The sequence below is a fragment of the Condylura cristata genome, unplaced genomic scaffold (genome assembly GCF_000260355.1).
Source record: "Condylura cristata isolate star-nosed mole 26May11 unplaced genomic scaffold, ConCri1.0 scaffold00004, whole genome shotgun sequence".
In the NCBI taxonomy this organism is placed as follows: domain Eukaryota; kingdom Metazoa; phylum Chordata; class Mammalia; order Eulipotyphla; family Talpidae; genus Condylura; species Condylura cristata.
Window position 1 is genome coordinate 40,273,454 of NW_004567105.1, and position 16,952 is coordinate 40,290,405.

At 43.3% G+C, this 16,952-nt stretch overlaps 1 protein-coding gene across 1 annotated transcript in view; it reads left to right on the plus strand.

The window, feature by feature from the left end:
* Positions 1–16,952, plus strand: part of PKD1L1 (polycystic kidney disease 1 like 1) — a 117,874-nt gene that overhangs the window by 7,881 nt on the left and 93,041 nt on the right. The window contains exons 5-12 of the mRNA XM_012735155.1: positions 54–236; positions 2,038–2,157; positions 2,613–2,781; positions 3,252–3,491; positions 5,305–5,437; positions 8,897–9,103; positions 12,764–12,945; positions 16,073–16,294. Of these exons, the coding sequence (XP_012590609.1) occupies positions 54–236; positions 2,038–2,157; positions 2,613–2,781; positions 3,252–3,491; positions 5,305–5,437; positions 8,897–9,103; positions 12,764–12,945; positions 16,073–16,294 (1,456 nt within the window). The remainder of the gene's footprint in view (positions 1–53; positions 237–2,037; positions 2,158–2,612; positions 2,782–3,251; positions 3,492–5,304; positions 5,438–8,896; positions 9,104–12,763; positions 12,946–16,072; positions 16,295–16,952) is intronic.

Below are 16,952 nucleotides of genomic sequence, written 5' to 3' on the forward strand. Positions count from 1 at the left end.
CCCTTGACTTTTATCAAACAATTCATCAAATGGCTATTCTTTCTTCCTTTCTTTTCTTCTAGAAGGAGTTTATATGCTCAAGGCAGTTGTTTATAATAAGCGGTATGAAACTGAAGTGAAGCTTGGACCTTATTATGTGGAAGTCAGCCATGCGGCCATGTCTGTCTACATGAATTCCAGCAGTGTCCACGTGGATGAAGTTCTTGCTTTTGCTGTTTCCCCCTCAGATAAGAAAAGTAAGCCCTACCTCTGGAGTCTGGGTGTGAAGACCTCAGCTATCTCTGAGGCATGACTCCACTGGTATTACACATTCCCAGTTAGAACAACCCCCAAAGCAGATATATAACAATCTTCATTTATTATTTTTTTCTCATTCAGAAAATATCTGTTGCATTGTAGTGTGCTCTGATGGGGGTGAAGATAAAATCACACAATGTTTTAGTGTGGAGAATTTATAACCTAATAAAGTGATGAATATTTGCATGTAAAAACGATGAGCTAACTTCAGAAGGGCGTGGCTGGGAGACTGCAGGGTAAGGGTATGTGGGTAGGTGCAGGAGTAAGAAATATTTGAGGGAGAGGTGGCATCTGTGAGGGCCCTGGGTCTGTAAAGAAAGGAGTGTGGACAGAAAGTGAGGCAATAAGTCAGTCACAGAGGTGAGAGGCAGAGGCAGTTCATAGCCTGACTCTATTGCCACAAGTACCTATAAGGTGGGCTCCCTTCATCTCAGCTTTGAAAGGATGAACATGAAGCTCAAACTCAGTGGGGTGGAAACAGGAAATTCCAGCAGAATATCAGAACATGTGGAAGGAAGAGTGCATGCAGGCCATGGCAATGGGAGTGCAGTGCCAAAGAGGATCCCAGTGTGTCCAGGCTGAGGGGATGGGTCCCAGATACACAGAAAGGGGAGGGGGGAGGGCAATGAGCCTATCCATATGAAAGTCTTCTCGACTGTCCCATACACTGTCCCATGAAATTAGCCTTGAGAAAATCTTTATCCACGATCTTACAGAACATCCGTGGGATAGTTTTTCAACCTGTCAGCACACCAACTAGTGCTTTGGTCTCTTATCCAAAGCAGTGTTTGGAAACTGAGTAAATAAACAGCCTGCCCAAGCAATGTGCCAGTGCGTGCCTTACAAGCTTCCACCCTGTAGGTTCCTGGCCAGGAGGTAGGACCAGAGGCCAGAGACTGATCCTTAACTGGGCAACCTATGCAAACTCCAAATGGTGCTTTCCTCACCGTTTGACAAGTGGATTGAGGGTAAAATTAAGTTTTAAACATTGTTTGTGAAATGATATTAATCTTATTCATGGGATGTTTAATTTTCAGCAGTTCTCAAATACTGATGAAGAACAAAATAGCCATTCTATCTTATCACTGTTATACATGAGCATTTTTCTCTTTATAAAGAAAAATACTATTTAGAACAACAAATCATCTTACAACCTCCTTCCTTTGTTAATTTCCCTTTCTGGTAAGTGGGCTCTTCTAACTCTGCCTAGATGCCTCAGTTCTCTCCTAGAATTGAATGGATGCTTGGGATCTGTCTTCCAGCTACATGCATGCAGACTGTGTGTGTGTGTTTGAATATACATATATGTGCAACATTTTGCATTGTGTTCTCAGGATTTCAAAATTCGAGGCTTCCTGATGTGCTCTGGTTAGAGACACTGCACACAGAAGGCTGCCTAGCGTGCCCACTTTAGAGATCCTTTAAAAGCAAGGCATCTGGCAAAGTAATTAACATACTTAAAAAGCAAACATACTCACTATGTAAATTCTTGGGAGAGAGACAAAATATTTATTTTACTTTATTTTTTTATAGAGAAAATATTTAAAATAAATTTTAATAGAGAAACTGTGACAAAGTACGTTTCCCAGTTCAGTATGATTTCAAAACAATAACTTTTGAAATTTATTGGCATTCAAGAACAGAAAATAAAAGTTGGAAGAATATTGACCATGTGCTATATGAGATGAACGAATTCATTTAAGAAGATTTTCCCCTTAGCTTTGACCTTTTTCATTTCAGGTACTGTTGTGATGCATCATTTCCCATCCATTTCCTCCTATAATGTGTCCTTTACATCTCAAAGCCTAGTGGGTGACCGTCAGACTTGGTCCAGCGTGACTGTTTGGTATCAGATGCAACGTAAGTGATTATTCTAAATCTAGATTTAATGACATCTTCCTCAGGCAGCCAGTTGAGACAACAAAGACTGTAAATCCACCACATTCGAAAACTATTTGCCCCTGAACTCTATACTCTATACTCTCCTGTGATTCATCCTAGGACATTTGTAGAAATTATACACATAAAGATTTCAATTTAAGTGTATAAAACAGCGGGTTCACCTACCAGTACCTTCATACCTTATCTTTTCAGTTAAATTCCAAAAGAGATGGCCTTAGCACTTTGTGAGCTGTGTTTTGATGGCCTAACACAGCTTGGCCACTCACCTAACAGGGTGTTGCCACTGCAGCCCTGTGCACAGTCCCATCAGATGACTCCTCATGCTCACACACAACACCACTGAGTGGGAAGTTGAGGGCCTAACTCCCAGGCATTCTATGCCGAAGTATTTGCCTCCCTTTCCTTTGTTACAGCTGTCTTTGTCTCCACACGTGGAACTGTGTTTGCTGCAGACACTGACATCACTTTCACAGCTGTCACCAAGGAAACAACTCGCTTGGAGTTCTTGTGGTACTTTGGAGATGGTCCACCAGTGAAGACAACTACCAGCTATGTCAAGAAAAGATTCAGCATCCCCAAGTGGTCTGTAAAGTTGATTGCTATGAAGGGTAGCTGCTGGTAGGCAGCCTTAGCTCAGGGTGAGGGTTCCCGGATGGCACATCCACACTCAGTGCCACCGACCACACTGTGCATGGAGTGAGTAGATTTAGTTCAGCCTGAACTAGAAGAAAGGGCGGGGTTTTGAAATCACACAATCTTTGGTTCAGATCTCGTCTCTGCCACCAGTATGACCTAAACAAGTACCTAAGGTAGTGTGATAGTGTTCTCTCACAGCTCTGAGGGTTTAATTAAATTATGAAGAAGGGTGGCTCAGAAAGTTTCCTCATTTTCCCCAGAAGGATGGAAATCGTTGGGTTCCATGATAATTACTGAAAGTGAAATTCCAATGAGCTCCCCCTCCCACCATGACCCCTGCCTTTCTCATGAGGTCATGTGAACAATGTCTCCACTTTATTCCATCCTATCTGTCTGCCTTCACCCACCCTCCCTAGGTATCTTGTGATGGTCAGGGCCTCCAACAGAGTAAGCAGTGTGGTTTCGGAGCCCTGTCACATCAGAGTACAGAAGAGAATCGTCGCCAACCGACTGGTATCCACCTCGTCAGCGCTGGTGAATGCCAGTGTGACCTTTGAGTGTAGAATCAACTTTGGCACTGACGTGGCTTATCTGTGGAACTTTGGCGATGGTGCTGTCAGCCGGGGGAGCAGCTCCGCCAGTCACAGCTACAGCAGGTACATCACTCTGGTCACAGGTGAAACTGCAACTCGTGGCTTGATGGGCCTTTCCAGTGTCGGCTGTAGGTTTCCACCAGGTGCAGGGTACAGGTATTCAAGAGAGACAATGAAAGCCAGCTGTTGTTCTCCAGGAACCCATAATCTGGGGGGTGGCAGTGGAGGATTAGATAGGTGTGTGCTACAAAAGAGGAGATGCACAGAATAGTTCAGCTTTCTTTGGAAAGCTGGACAACCAGCTCATAGTGGCAGTCACATGGTAAGCTGGACATGGGCTCTTGATCAAATGTTTGCCAAGGGAAAAATAGGAGCTCTTAGGCATAGGCCCAAGGAGGTAGTCTCACCTCATGAGACTTGGAATACCTGTCATGATGTTAAGAAGGTGGAATGAGAACGGATGGTGGCAGATAAAGGTGGCAGGAAAAGTTGTAAGGGGTTGGTCATTCTGAAGAACTTAGCATTTGTCCTGCACTTTCTGTTTACCCAGATAAAGCATTGTGGAGGACCAGGAAAGCATGCTGCCTGTCCTCATCCAAAATAGTCATAACATTTCTCTGGAGATGGGCAAGTCTGCAGGAACCACAGCTATCCACTAAGTTACCACCTCTCAAGCTTCAGAGGTGCTGAAATGCAAACCAGTCAATACCACCTGGTCCCAGTCTAAGCCTCCCAGTCATTGCTGCTTAACTGCCTTCCTGGCAGCGGCTGAGCCTCAGGCCAGACGAGGGCCATTTGTACTGGTGTGATGAAAAACTAAATGTGAGAAAGTAGCCAGAAATTGAAGGCCATGTGGACTAGAACATCAGAATGACTGCAAATTGCGTTCAGTGCAGGATTTCTTACCGAGAACCCATACCTATGATCCCTGGCCAGAGGACCATCTGAATTGCTCATCATGAGCTCTTGATTAATAGCTTCTCCACTAGAATAGGCTGTGTCTTTCAGAAAGAATTGAGCAGCAGTACCCAGACAGGCTGGAGTGTTCTCGGGTGGACACGTAAGTGCTGGGAACCTGGGGATGTGCCATGAGGCTCAGGGAGCCCATTCTTACTGTGTGGACATGGGCACAGACTGTCCTGTACCTCCTTCATGCTCTCTGGATATAAACAGCTCTTCAACCTGAGAATCTGAGAAGGACTCCACAGCTCGCACTCTGGCCAGCAGGACCAGAGATGGCAAGTGACAGTCTGATCCTTATGCTCAGATTTGCTCTTCTGCCAGGGATTGTTCTGTTTTATATTCAGGAGTATCTGTTCTGTATCATTTGCAAAATAGGTAAATAGTAAAATAACACCTGCCTGGCACACCTCTCTCACCTTATAGCACTCCATAGTGGAATCCACTGCCCCTTCCAAGACTGTGATATTGTCCTGAGCCTCCCTGGTTTGTGAAACCCTAAGAAGTTCATCATCAAAAAAAGATCTATAGGTCAGAAAACAGAACAGGGAGTTCTTGCTGATCACATATGTGCCCCACAGGTGGGGTGCCTTAGATTCTGCTTTGGTGGGTGTGAGTGAAGCTATCATTGCCCCCTGGTTTCCCACGGACATGGAAGATGTCTCTTCTATGGCAGCAACATCAGTCTGGGGTTTCGCCACTGATCCTGACTCACTGTATGGTCAGTGGTCTGTTAGGGGGACAAGTGGCCTCTGTAGAAATCAACCTCAGGACTGAGTCTCTTATCACCTATGGGCTGTCCTCCTGACCAATACTTAGAAGTACACAGTTGTTAGAAGGTTCTGAGAAGGTGGAAGTGGTGAACATAAAGCTGTGACAGTCTCTTTCTTAGCTTCTGTGCATTCTTCCCCTTCAGGGAAGGAGAGTTCACCGTGGAGGTCATTGCTTTCAACAATGTCAGCACTGCATCCCTCAGAACGCACCTTTTTATCGTGCAAGAGTCCTGCCAGCCACCTCCTGTCAAAAATATGGGACCCAAAATAGTCCAGGTAGGAATGGGCTTTTCCATCAGGCTTTTGTGAGCGCTTTCTCTCAGGTGGAACCAGAGCAGAAGGAGGAAACTTTGGAGAGTGAGGCTGCATTTAAAGCAAAGGCACTTGGGAGGGCCTCAGGGTGCACAAAGTGAGCAGAGAAAGCCACCTAGTCTAGCCTGGTTCCTGGGGTTTGCATCTTGCCTTTATCCTCTTCTACTACTCTACTATTAGCACAACTCACAATGTGCATTTTTCAATTAAAAAAATGAATTGCTTGTGAAAAGAACTGTATTGCTTTCAGGTGTATTTTAATACATATGCTAAAACCCAAAGACATATTCACTTATTTGTTGAGTACCTACCACGGCTTGAGAAAAATCGAGTTGCTGTTCATTTCTTTTATTCCTTTGAGGCCTCTGATGCAGAGGAAATACTCCAAGTTGGAAATAAACACCTATGACTTGGCTGATTTTCCCAAAATGCTTTCTGGGACTGCTGAGCCCCTGGGAGTCCTGGGCTCGGACACTCTGACCCATATGTGGCCATGGGAATTGGGTAGAAGGCCTGGTGGCCGCTGGGAACCCATGTGCAGGGCTGAGGGTGAGACCCACACATACCCATGGGCTGCTCTGTGCCCAGGATGGTGGGTTGTCTCGTCAGGGAGATGGACAAAAACAAACCGAGGAATCCAAAGCAACCCCCTTAACTGGCAGTAGTGAGAACGAGGGCGAGGAGTCAGACTTGAATCCTGATGCTGCTCTTAGGTTGAGCCACAGGACATTGTTCCCCTGGGCTAAACCATTGAGCACCAACACTGGCACATGGTTCAAAGTAGTCACTGTCACTTGTGGTCATTTTTTCCAAAATAAACAGCTGTTTCCATTTTTATTCTAATTTTTTTTATTAGAAGTTTCCTAGGGATAGGATCTCCCTGGTGACCTAGGAGTTAAGTCTCAGTGCTATCACCACTGTACCCTGAGTATAATGCCTGGCGAGGGAGCTAACCTAGGTGACACAGCAGACCTCACCTGCCTCTCCTGCTGCTCACCTTAGCAATCTATTTCAGTAGATTTGCCTGCTCTGCTCCCCACACTGTCTCTGGTGAATCCTCTCACTCCTTGCACCTCTGACCTATACCCCAGTTCTTCTATGAAAAAAAAAAAAGTTTCCTAGGGGGAAAAGAGTATCTTAAGTGTAAGCCATTTCTCAGAATCTTAGTACTAAGTTTCTTTTAAAATTGGAAAAGACGAAAGGACTGTAACAACAGGATACAACCTGAAAAATCAAGAGATAAAGGCAATTTTGAAATGATAAAAGCTTCTTTTTTAAAATGGTAATTCCTGTGCCCTCCCTGGTGACACAACGGTTAGGACGCAGCACTGCAGGTTAGCTGCAGCTACTTCAGTGTGAGTTCGATCCCCAGCCCTGGAGGGGACCCACATGGTGTGGCAAACCTCTCCTGTCTTGCCTGCTGCTCCCCTCAGCAGTGTAATTTGTCAGTATGCCTGTTCTGCTCCCTGTTCTGTCTCTGGTGAAGCCTCTTACCATCCCTGAAACTCTGGCTTGTACCCCAATTCTCTATGAATGAATAAATAAATTTTAAAAATAAAAAAGCATCACATCACTGCCACCACTTAAAAAAAATAGTAATTCCTTAAGAATATTTGTTCTTCCTCACAACTATCCCTTGTGTCCACTCATCCCATTCCTACTCCTCTCTCTCTTAACCTCAGAGCCTTCAGGACATTTATTGATGCTCACTGGCTTTTGTTTAACATTACCTTATTGTCTGCTATGTATTGTTCAGTATATTATTTTATTCTTCTGTCTCACTTTTCTGCATATAGTTCTCTCAGATTCCCTTCATTTTGTTGAAACTAGCTACATTTCATCCTTTGTAAGGCTATGTAATACTCCATGGTGTGATTATACCAATTATATGTTGGACTTGTAGTTGCTTCCATATCCTAGCTATTGTAAGTGATAATATTGCTAAAAACATTGTATAACATGTTTTGTTTTGTTTTTTCATTGTTGATGGTTTCATATTCTGTAGTGATATGCCCAACAGTGGGTTTGCTAGGTCATATAGTATTTCTATTTTTAATTTTGAATGGTAAATTCAGATTGTTTCTCAGAATTGTGCACAGAATAGTGCACATAGTCATCAACAATATAAAAGTGTTCATTTTTCTCTGCATCCTCAACAGCACTTGTTTTGTTTTGTTTTGTTTTCAAGATTTATTTATGCATAGAACTGGGTTGTAGGTCAGAGGTGTGAGGTGAGGGGTGAGAGGATTTATCAGAGTCAGAGTGGAGAGCAGAACAAGCAGACCTACTGAAATACACTGCTGAGGAAAGCAGCAGTTAAGACAGGCGAGGTCTGCTGCATCATATGTGGGTCAGCTACCTGGCTAGGGGTCAAACTCAGGATAGAGTGGTGATAGTGTTGAGACGTGAACCCCTAGACAACCAAAGAGGTCCTTTAAGTAGTTATTTTTACCCTTAGAATATGTCCTCACCTTTCAAAGTCATTTGAAATACATCTCTTTTTTATGCTATTTGCTTGAAATATGTTTATGGTCCTTTTTTAAAGACTATTTCTGATTATTAGAGAAAAAATTTTTAGTGTAATGTGTAAATATCAAAAAATTATAAAATAAGGTAGCAATTTTGATTTTTATGACTTAACTATTCAAGTGTTTGCTATTTTTCTACTGGAAAGTTTGAAAATTTTACATTGCTTTCTAAATGATACTAACTTTTAATATATTTTAGAAATGATATTATTTTTCTCTGTTTTTTACTCTAAATCATTCATATTTTTGACAGTTGTAAGTTAAAATTTTTTTTAAATTTTATCTTAAATGTTTAAAAATTTCCTTTGATATTTCCCCATGAACTTTAAGTTAGAAAGTGTTTTTTTCTCACTATGAAACCATTAGTTAATTTACTTATCCTTTTTTCTTGTTGTTTTTATATTTTTGATTTTGTACTTTTGTCCATAAAGGAGATGCAGTATTTGTTCTGGTGTAAGAATTGCAGATCTAAGAATTCTGTCCCATTATTACACAAACAAGTAATTGCGTCTGGTGTTAAGAATAAGTTTTAATTATTTGTTCACACATTGGTCACAAAGTTCTGGTTTTTTGTTTTGTTTTGTTTTATTTTAGATTTATTTATTTATTCATATAAGAACCAGGGTATAGGCCAGGGGTATGAGGGTGAGAGGATTTATCAGAGACAGAATGGGGAGCAGAACAGGCAGATAGACTGAAACACACTGCTGAAGGGAGCAGCAGGCAAGGTAGGAAAGGTCTGCAGCACCATGTGGGTCAGCTCCCTGGCTGGGATCGAACTTGTGCTGCAGTGGCTGCCAAATAGCTTCATAGTGCTGAGACTTAATCCCTTGTGCTACCAAGGTGGCCCAGGTCACAGAGTTTCAATGAGACAAGTATTCTTTTTCATTTGCAGGTGTGGAGACATCAGCCTGTAAAACTAGCAGTGACATTTGAGGCTGCTATCCTCTGTGATATTTCCCGTGGCCTTTCCTACACCTGGAGCTTCAAGAACTCTGCAGGGAGGCTGGTACCCTTGCCTCCTGCTGTCAGTACACACAGGCAGACCATCATTGTACCCAGCTACTTTCTGGAACCTGGGAACTACACTGCACTGGCTAAGGTGGGCTGGGGCTTAGATACAACTGTCACTTTCACCAGCTTTTGAGCAAAAGTTCAATACTTGCCACTCCTTACCTTTCTAGCTGCAAGATGGGGATTGTTAAAGGAAAAAAAAATGGGGGGAGAGCTTGGGTACAACTTCTAGAGAAATACTTAATTTTGGGGGGGAGAAGATATATTCAAACAATAGAAAAATAATCAATCAAAACTCCTTCTTACTCATTTAATAAAATCACCCTACATACTTGCTATGAATAAGTCACTGTGATGGTTCCAGGGATAGCAAAGGATGAGGAAGTCTCAAAGGGAGCTTATTATCAATGAAGGAATGAAGAATGTCAGTCAGAAAGCAAGGAAATGAAAGATTCATCCTAGTAATCATCTCCAAGTATGAAGGCTATTTCAGCTGGAAAAATAAAAAAAAAAAATATGTGGTTTAAGTGGGGGAAAGGTCCTCTCTAGAATAGTTAGCATCACATACTTAGAAGGGAGTAAGGAAAAGGCAGCTTGATGAAGGCCAAGAAGAAACCCCAGATTCTGTGATGTGGTGTGAACAAAATATGTAATGGACCTTGAGAGATGGTCTGGGATGGGACTGCCAAGTGGGGAAGGTTAGACTGAGCATGTGGACCTGAGACCTGAGCAGTGCCAGTGAATCTCTGCAGTGAGGGAATTTTGTTTTTATTCTGTAGACATTTGGGCTTGCTGTGTGATTCAGTGTCAGCTCCTGGTCAGATGACCCACTAATGTTTCATCAACACCTAGACTGTCCTGGACCCCCTCCAGAAAGCACTGAGGACCACTGGGTGTCCACCCTATTTCTGTGCTTACCATTTGTGTATCAAACCTGTAACTAAAGGCCAGGTAACAGATGCTGCAGGATATGTCTGAGTAGCAGGGTTTAAGATGAAGGTAACAAGAAAAATGAGATAATTTAGAACATAAGCGATACTCCACCATGGAGATACTAAATTGGGAAAGAGAAACAGATTAGAGGCTGGGCATTTGAAGGCTGGAAATTCTCTATAATAATACTTTCTAGAGTAGTCATTATTACTGAAGAAGTACAAATAGGAACACTTGAGTATTTCAGTAGTGAAATCAAGGAACAATAAGAGACTGAAACAGAATTGTGATAGAGAGAATGAAGTGAAGAGCAGATAAATGTAGGAATAGACTTAGGAGTGAAAGTGACCATTCTTGTGACTAATGGAAAGTGAAATGGAAAAGTCAAAAGTTTTATGAGTTGAGTAATGGAGGACAGTGGGACTTTATTTTCCCAATAAAAATGGAGTAAATATTTGTGGCCAAATCTGAGTCACAGATTTTCATCTCTTGCAGAAGAGATTCAAATAGAATTAAGGCTACTGCATCAGTGAGGCCATCCCTGGGGGGCAGTAGATGGAGCCAAATAAAGTTTAGATGAAATGAAATGGGTCACATGACAAAGGAACTCTGGGAAGGATGGCTTATTCATCCTTCAGTGCCTAGAGAGATGGGGGTTAGGGAAGTACTCTGGAATGGTATGTGGTAGTCTGATCATGCCAAAGGGGGTGGAGTTTATAGGAGAGTGACTGAAAGTGAGGCTCTTCTGAAGATTATGGGAAGCTTGAATGGTGAGGATTGAGGTTAGACTATGGTTTCAGAGTTCTGTCATTTGGTTAGAAATTTTATACAGATGCTCAGGGACAGTGCCCAGAATCCAAAAGTAGTAGAAGCTAGGATTGCCAAACAGGAAGTAGAGTCTTTAGAGGACAGGGGAGGAAGCTGAAAAATTAAGCAGTTTTTTTTTTTTTGTAATTCCATAATATAATAAGCATGGGAATCTGTTCTTCCAGTTTTACTTTGGTTTATTTTTTAAATAATGGGCATGTTTTATTGGTTATAAATGGTAAATAATGACAATATGTGTCTTCTTGGTTCAGCTCAATTTCTGATTTTTACTCTATTATTCTCACATTTATAAGAGCAAGTCGGTTTCCTGATACTGTTATTGCTCATGGATCTTTTGGGCACTGAGGTTTCTGGGAAGGTGGTTCCAAGGATGTGTGAAATGGTCCAGGGCCGACCTGGTAAGGTTTTCTGGTGGTTTGTGGTTCCCTAATCTTAACTTCTGATATTCCAGTTGAGGCATGAATGGTGTTCCAGTTGGGCTTTTTTCCTGAGTCAGGTAGCTTGTTTGGATTTCCCAGTTCCTCTTGAGCATGCAAGCTCAGATCTAGTCTTGTTCCTTGCTCTGTTGCCAAGAGGGGAGTAACTGTGACCCATATTGTCCACAGCTAAGAGAAACTGAGCTATTATTCAGCTGGATCACCAGACTACTTAGCACTCATTTCACACACCCCTACAATGGATGTTCATCCCCCTACAATCTGACCCTCAACATTACAGGCCACAAATACCCTGTTGCTTAGGGACAAATGGTCATTCTTTTAAAGTTGATTCCTGATGTTTAAGATCACAATAAGTTCTAGAGTGACCCAGAAAGAGAAGTACAAGACTGCAGGGTCAAGGGTTTCCCTCATTATCTACCAGGCTTGAGAGCATGTGTCACTAGAGTGAGATCCATGCAATGGGCAGTGAAATGTGTGTGAAATGAGTGCTAAGTAGTCTAGTGATCCAGCTGAATAATAGCTCAGTTTCTCTTGGCTGTGGACAATATGGGTCACAGGTAATCCCCTCCTGGCAACAGAGCAAGGAACAAGACTGGATCTGAGCTCGCATGCTCAATGACTCTTTGGTTGGTACACCTACTTGTTGGCCATGTTGTTTCCCTTGATTGCACTCTACAGTATTCTTCTCCAGGCCTTGAGACCTCAGTGGATAAGGTGATGGTGCTCATATTTGATCTCACCATCACAAGTCACATTCATCAGTCATATCTTTGGATGTCCAGAGCTTCCAACCTCTCTTCCATTCTCACAAGTAGCTCCTCACCTTGCACTTCCTCTGTCCTTCATAGACTTGGAAATGAGTTAGAGCAACTGAACAAGACAAAGGCATAAGTGGGAACTTGGATCACACAATGCATTAGATTTCGCTCAGGAGCACCAGCACAGAATCTCTTGGATCTTAAGGAAGAAATTCATGAACTCTTTGGCCAAGAACTGTAATGAAACTGGCACCTGATAAATTTTTCAAAGCACATCAAGCTGTTTATAGAGCACTTTTGAATCTCATATTAATTGAATGTTTCACTATTCAATTCCTGAATTTATCTTAATTTCCATTTTACTTTCTTTAAAGTCCATACTGTATTTGGGGATTAGAGAGGTATTATGAAAAAGGTAACACGATGAAACCCAAGGCTGTGGCAACCACGCTGTCACAGAGCATCTGGGGAGTTATTGCTTAAAATGTTATATTCACAAATCTATAACCCCCCAATTTTGTTTTTAGAAACTTGGTTAGGAAAGTGTTACTGCTCTCATGGACTTTAACCACTTTGTCTCCAGGGGGCACACAGTAGGACCTTTATTTTCACAAATGTAACTGATTGAGGGTTGAAAAGAATTGTCTTTCTGTGCAGATCTTGAAACTGTAGTTGGGGCCAATGATGCATTTAAGCTTATCAGTTTCTTTCCTAATTTTAGGCTGAGAACCCACTTCTTGGGACCACCTTCCCATGTCCCACAGTGACACCCTGTCATTGGCATTACAGGTCCAGGTGAAAGGCAGCATCGTGTACAGCAACTACTGTGTGGGAGTGGAGGTGCGTTCCCGGGCCCCTGTCAGCATGATTTCTGAGGGCACCCACCTGTTTGTCTCCAGAGCCAGTTCATCCAAAATTGTCCTCACGGGGTCACAGTCTTATGACCCAGACATCCCTGGAGCTGTTCTCAGGTGAGCAATCAGGGGCTGCCACCACCCATTCTCAGCACAAGCCTTTTCTCTGTCCTCTCCCTCCCCCAAACACAAGCTCTGGAACATTGGGACAGTCATTTATAGAATTTTGATATGATTGTTTTATAGATCTATAAGTGTGTGTGTATATATATGTATAGATAGAGATAGATAAATATAGATAAATAACTGTGTATACACACACACATTTAGGTACATTATATGTACATATTGGAACATTATATATATATTATATACACTTATATATATGTATGTGTATATATATATATATATATATATACACACGCATACACACACACCAATGTATGTGTGTATATATGTGTGTATGTGTGTGTGTACATTATATATACATATATTGTACATTATATATAGTGGTACATTATATGTCTATATATATAATATGTATATATAGTATACACACACATACTTGTAGATCTATGTATTGATAGGTAGATAGATTATATTAATTATATTATATTATACATAATGTACCTTTAACTAATATTTCTTTTGGGATCAAAATATAAGGAAATTTGGGAAAGAAGTAGAAATAAAACATGAATAGCTTTATAATTTGATATTTATGTATTTTTTAATATGAAGTTTATCCGTTAGTCAATTGAGGTACCATAGTGAACTACTGCAGTCTGTGTGTGTTACAAACAATGGACACTTGTTTCTGACAGCTAGAAATTCAAGATTAAGGTGCCAGAAGATTCAGTATCTGAAGAGGCCCTGCTTCCTAGTTCACAGATGGTTGTATTCTGTGTCCTCACATGGCAGGTGAAAAGGGAGCTCTGTGGGGGTCTCTTTTACAAGGACATTGATTCTGTTTATGAAAGTTCTGCTCTTATGACTTAGTCACCCCTTTAAGACCAACCTCAAAACGCCATCACTTTGGGGACTTCAGGATTTCAAAGTGAGTTGAATCTGTTGATATCTCAGGTCACAGAGCTATTCAGTCAACAACAAATATGTTACTTTATTTTTTTAATTCTCAGTTTATATGATGCCTTTAATGGTAGGAGGCTTGATTTCTGATGGCTAGGCATCTCCAAGTGGATGAATAACTTGATTTTGAAATCTTTGCTTTGTCTTCTCTACCCACACTTGCTCCCCTCACAAAGTGCACTATCAAGGACACCATTCATACACAGTAGCTTGAAAACCTCATCTTCCACATTCACCATCCACACACATAACCTGGAATACACATCTTTGTGGACCATCCAGGGACACCTCCATGCACCAATAATGCCGAGGACGGGTCCCCTATTCAGACCTCCTCCTCAACTCCAGACTGGGTGTCCTGTCATATTTCCTCAGCAACCTCTATATGAGCCTAGTGACACATGAGCCTCCTCCAGCCTGTCTTCCTGTATCTGCTGAAGGAAGGACACTTCTAGTTGCTCAGGACAAAATCTTTAGCAGCATGATTGACTTCTCTTTTTCTTTCTCACTTCCCATCTGTTTGTCAGGAAATCTTGTTGGCTCTGTCCTAATCTGAGCTGCCACCACTTCAGTTTACCTGCTTAAAGTTCTTATTGTCTCCAAGTCTCACCCATCCCCTTCAGTCAATTCTCTAATAACAAGTAGGTGAGTCTAAAGTAAGGCGGAAACATTTCATGACTCAAATTCTTGTCAGTGCTTATCCACTCAGTGAAAGTCTGTCAACAGTGCCCCTGAGGCCCAACCCGACTAGCCCTCATGTCACCCTGAACTTCTCCTCAGCAGCCGCTCTCAGAAGGCCCAGGTGGGCCTCTGCCTCATTACTGCTGTATCACCTCCCTCAGTTTACCTGTTATCATCCTTTCCCCTTCATCCTTTTGCAAGCATACCTTCCCAGGAAGGCTCTCATTGAATGAAACACTAAAGTAACAACATACCTATCTTGATTCTACTGTTCCATACCCCACCACAGCCTCCTCCCTCTCGCTTCCAATAATGTGCTTCCTTACATTTATCATCTGTCCCCATTGGGACATGTGTCCCTTGTACCTGGTATGTGATAAATAGTCCATAAATATTTTAGCAGCCTTTCTTCACCCCTGGATGGCATGCATAATTACTGAATTCCAATGTGGTCTTGAGGTTTCACTAGGTAGGTGGATATGAGGGTCTCCCTACCGCCTCCCACTGGCCATTTTCACATATAAGCTGAGCACTCCAGGAGGTAGACCTGTCTTATTTATCTCTGTGTCCCCTCTTGATCCCAAGTACCCAATAAGTTACCCCAAAACAAGAGCTCAGTATAAGTCTGTTGAAACTAAAGCTGTTCTGCTGCCAGGAGCGAATACTCTCCCGGCTTCTCCACTTTCTCAGTGGAAGAGGTTGCTCTGCGCATGCGTGAGCTGTCCCCACCAGCAGAGGGGGCTGGGTGGCTCCATTCTGCTGGGGGACTCAAGGGAGCAGGGTTCTACAGTGCTGCCGCCTCCCTTTGAACAGGGAGGTTTAGATCTCATACCCACCTTCAAATTGCTTACAATCCACACAGGAAAGTGGAACTTTGAGATGAACTTCAAACTTTGTGGCACTTGTGTGGGTGTCATTGCTGCGGGGTCAGCACAGGTTCCTCCCTAGCTTCTTTCTACCTGGGGGCATTTCTTGCAGTGGTTGCCACTGATAGAGTGGGACCCACTGTGGTCTTCGCGATTGGTGAAGGCAACAGTTGTAACAAGGCAGAGGCTGGTCGTGGAAGCACCGACTACATATCCTGGTCAGTTCACTTCTGGAACTGGCAACTCCCTGAAGCCCTAGGAATGCATTTCCTTCCTAAAACAGAGTGATGGGGCCCGTGGAACTGCGAGGATCAGAGTCACTTGTGAAACGCTGCTTCCATGCTTCCATGGTGGTGTGGGAGATGCGAGCAGAGGTGGGAGGGAGGCTTCTCACAGGAGTGAGCAGGGCAGCTGGCTACCAAGGGGGTGGGAAACACAGGGTGGCCTGGAAGAGCCCTAAGAGAATGAACTGGGAGGGCAGACCTGGTCCCCAGGTGCGGTACTGCCCCCACCCCTTGTACATCACAATACAGGGAAACATGCCAGCAACCATGTGGTCACCTAACTGGCCAGAGGGAGCATCAACGTCTTCCTTGGCCTCTCCACAGGTATCACTGGAAATGCACGGTGGCCAGCATGCTCAGGCACTCCTGCTTTGCACCCTCCACTCCAAGTTGCCTAGACACAAGTGCTCCCACCCTGGTCTTTGCAGCGAACTCTCTCAGTGACAGCTATGACCAGTTTCTGGTGACACTGACAGTGTCCAGCCATGACCGAAACTCCTCGGAGGCACAGGTGTTCTTGTCTACCCGCTCGGACCCAATGTTCAGGTACCACTGGCCCTGCATTCCCCTTATACAAGTCCTTCAAATTGCTCTCTTGTGCCAATGCCCAAACAGTGGCCAGAGCACCCAGAGAAAACTGCTGTGTGTGCAGGAGTTGGGGATTCAGTCACACAGGATACCCAATGTTATGAGGAAGGGGGGATGATCAGGAAAGACCAGGAGGGACCCTTCTTTCTGGCTGGCCTGGATGGATTTCATCAGTTACTACCATCAAAGTGGGAATTTGGTCAGCAGTAACTGAGGTACCTTTCTGGTGCCATAATAGTTGCCCCATGATAAGAATCAACCCCAGGACTTGGACCAAAGTCAGAGCATGAAAGGCATTTCAGAGTCTCTTCCCAAAGCCTTCTAAGCATCACTGAGCCAGGGGCAGGAAGGCAGTGTGGGCCCAGTGTAATCCTTAAGCCTACAGGGAAAGGAAGCACAGAAATGTGATCACAAACCCAAACTGTGCAACACAGAGGCTAAAGTGGCACCACAGGGCCACACACAGGCCCAGACTTCAGATCAGGTAGCATGTGCCACTGCAGTTGCTCTGGACAGTGCCCGTGGGGGCTGAGTTGCTAAGGTGGTGTATGAATCAGACTCCAGTATCTGCAAGACACCTGGAAGGCCTGAAGGAATGGGCAGGGCCACTTCCATC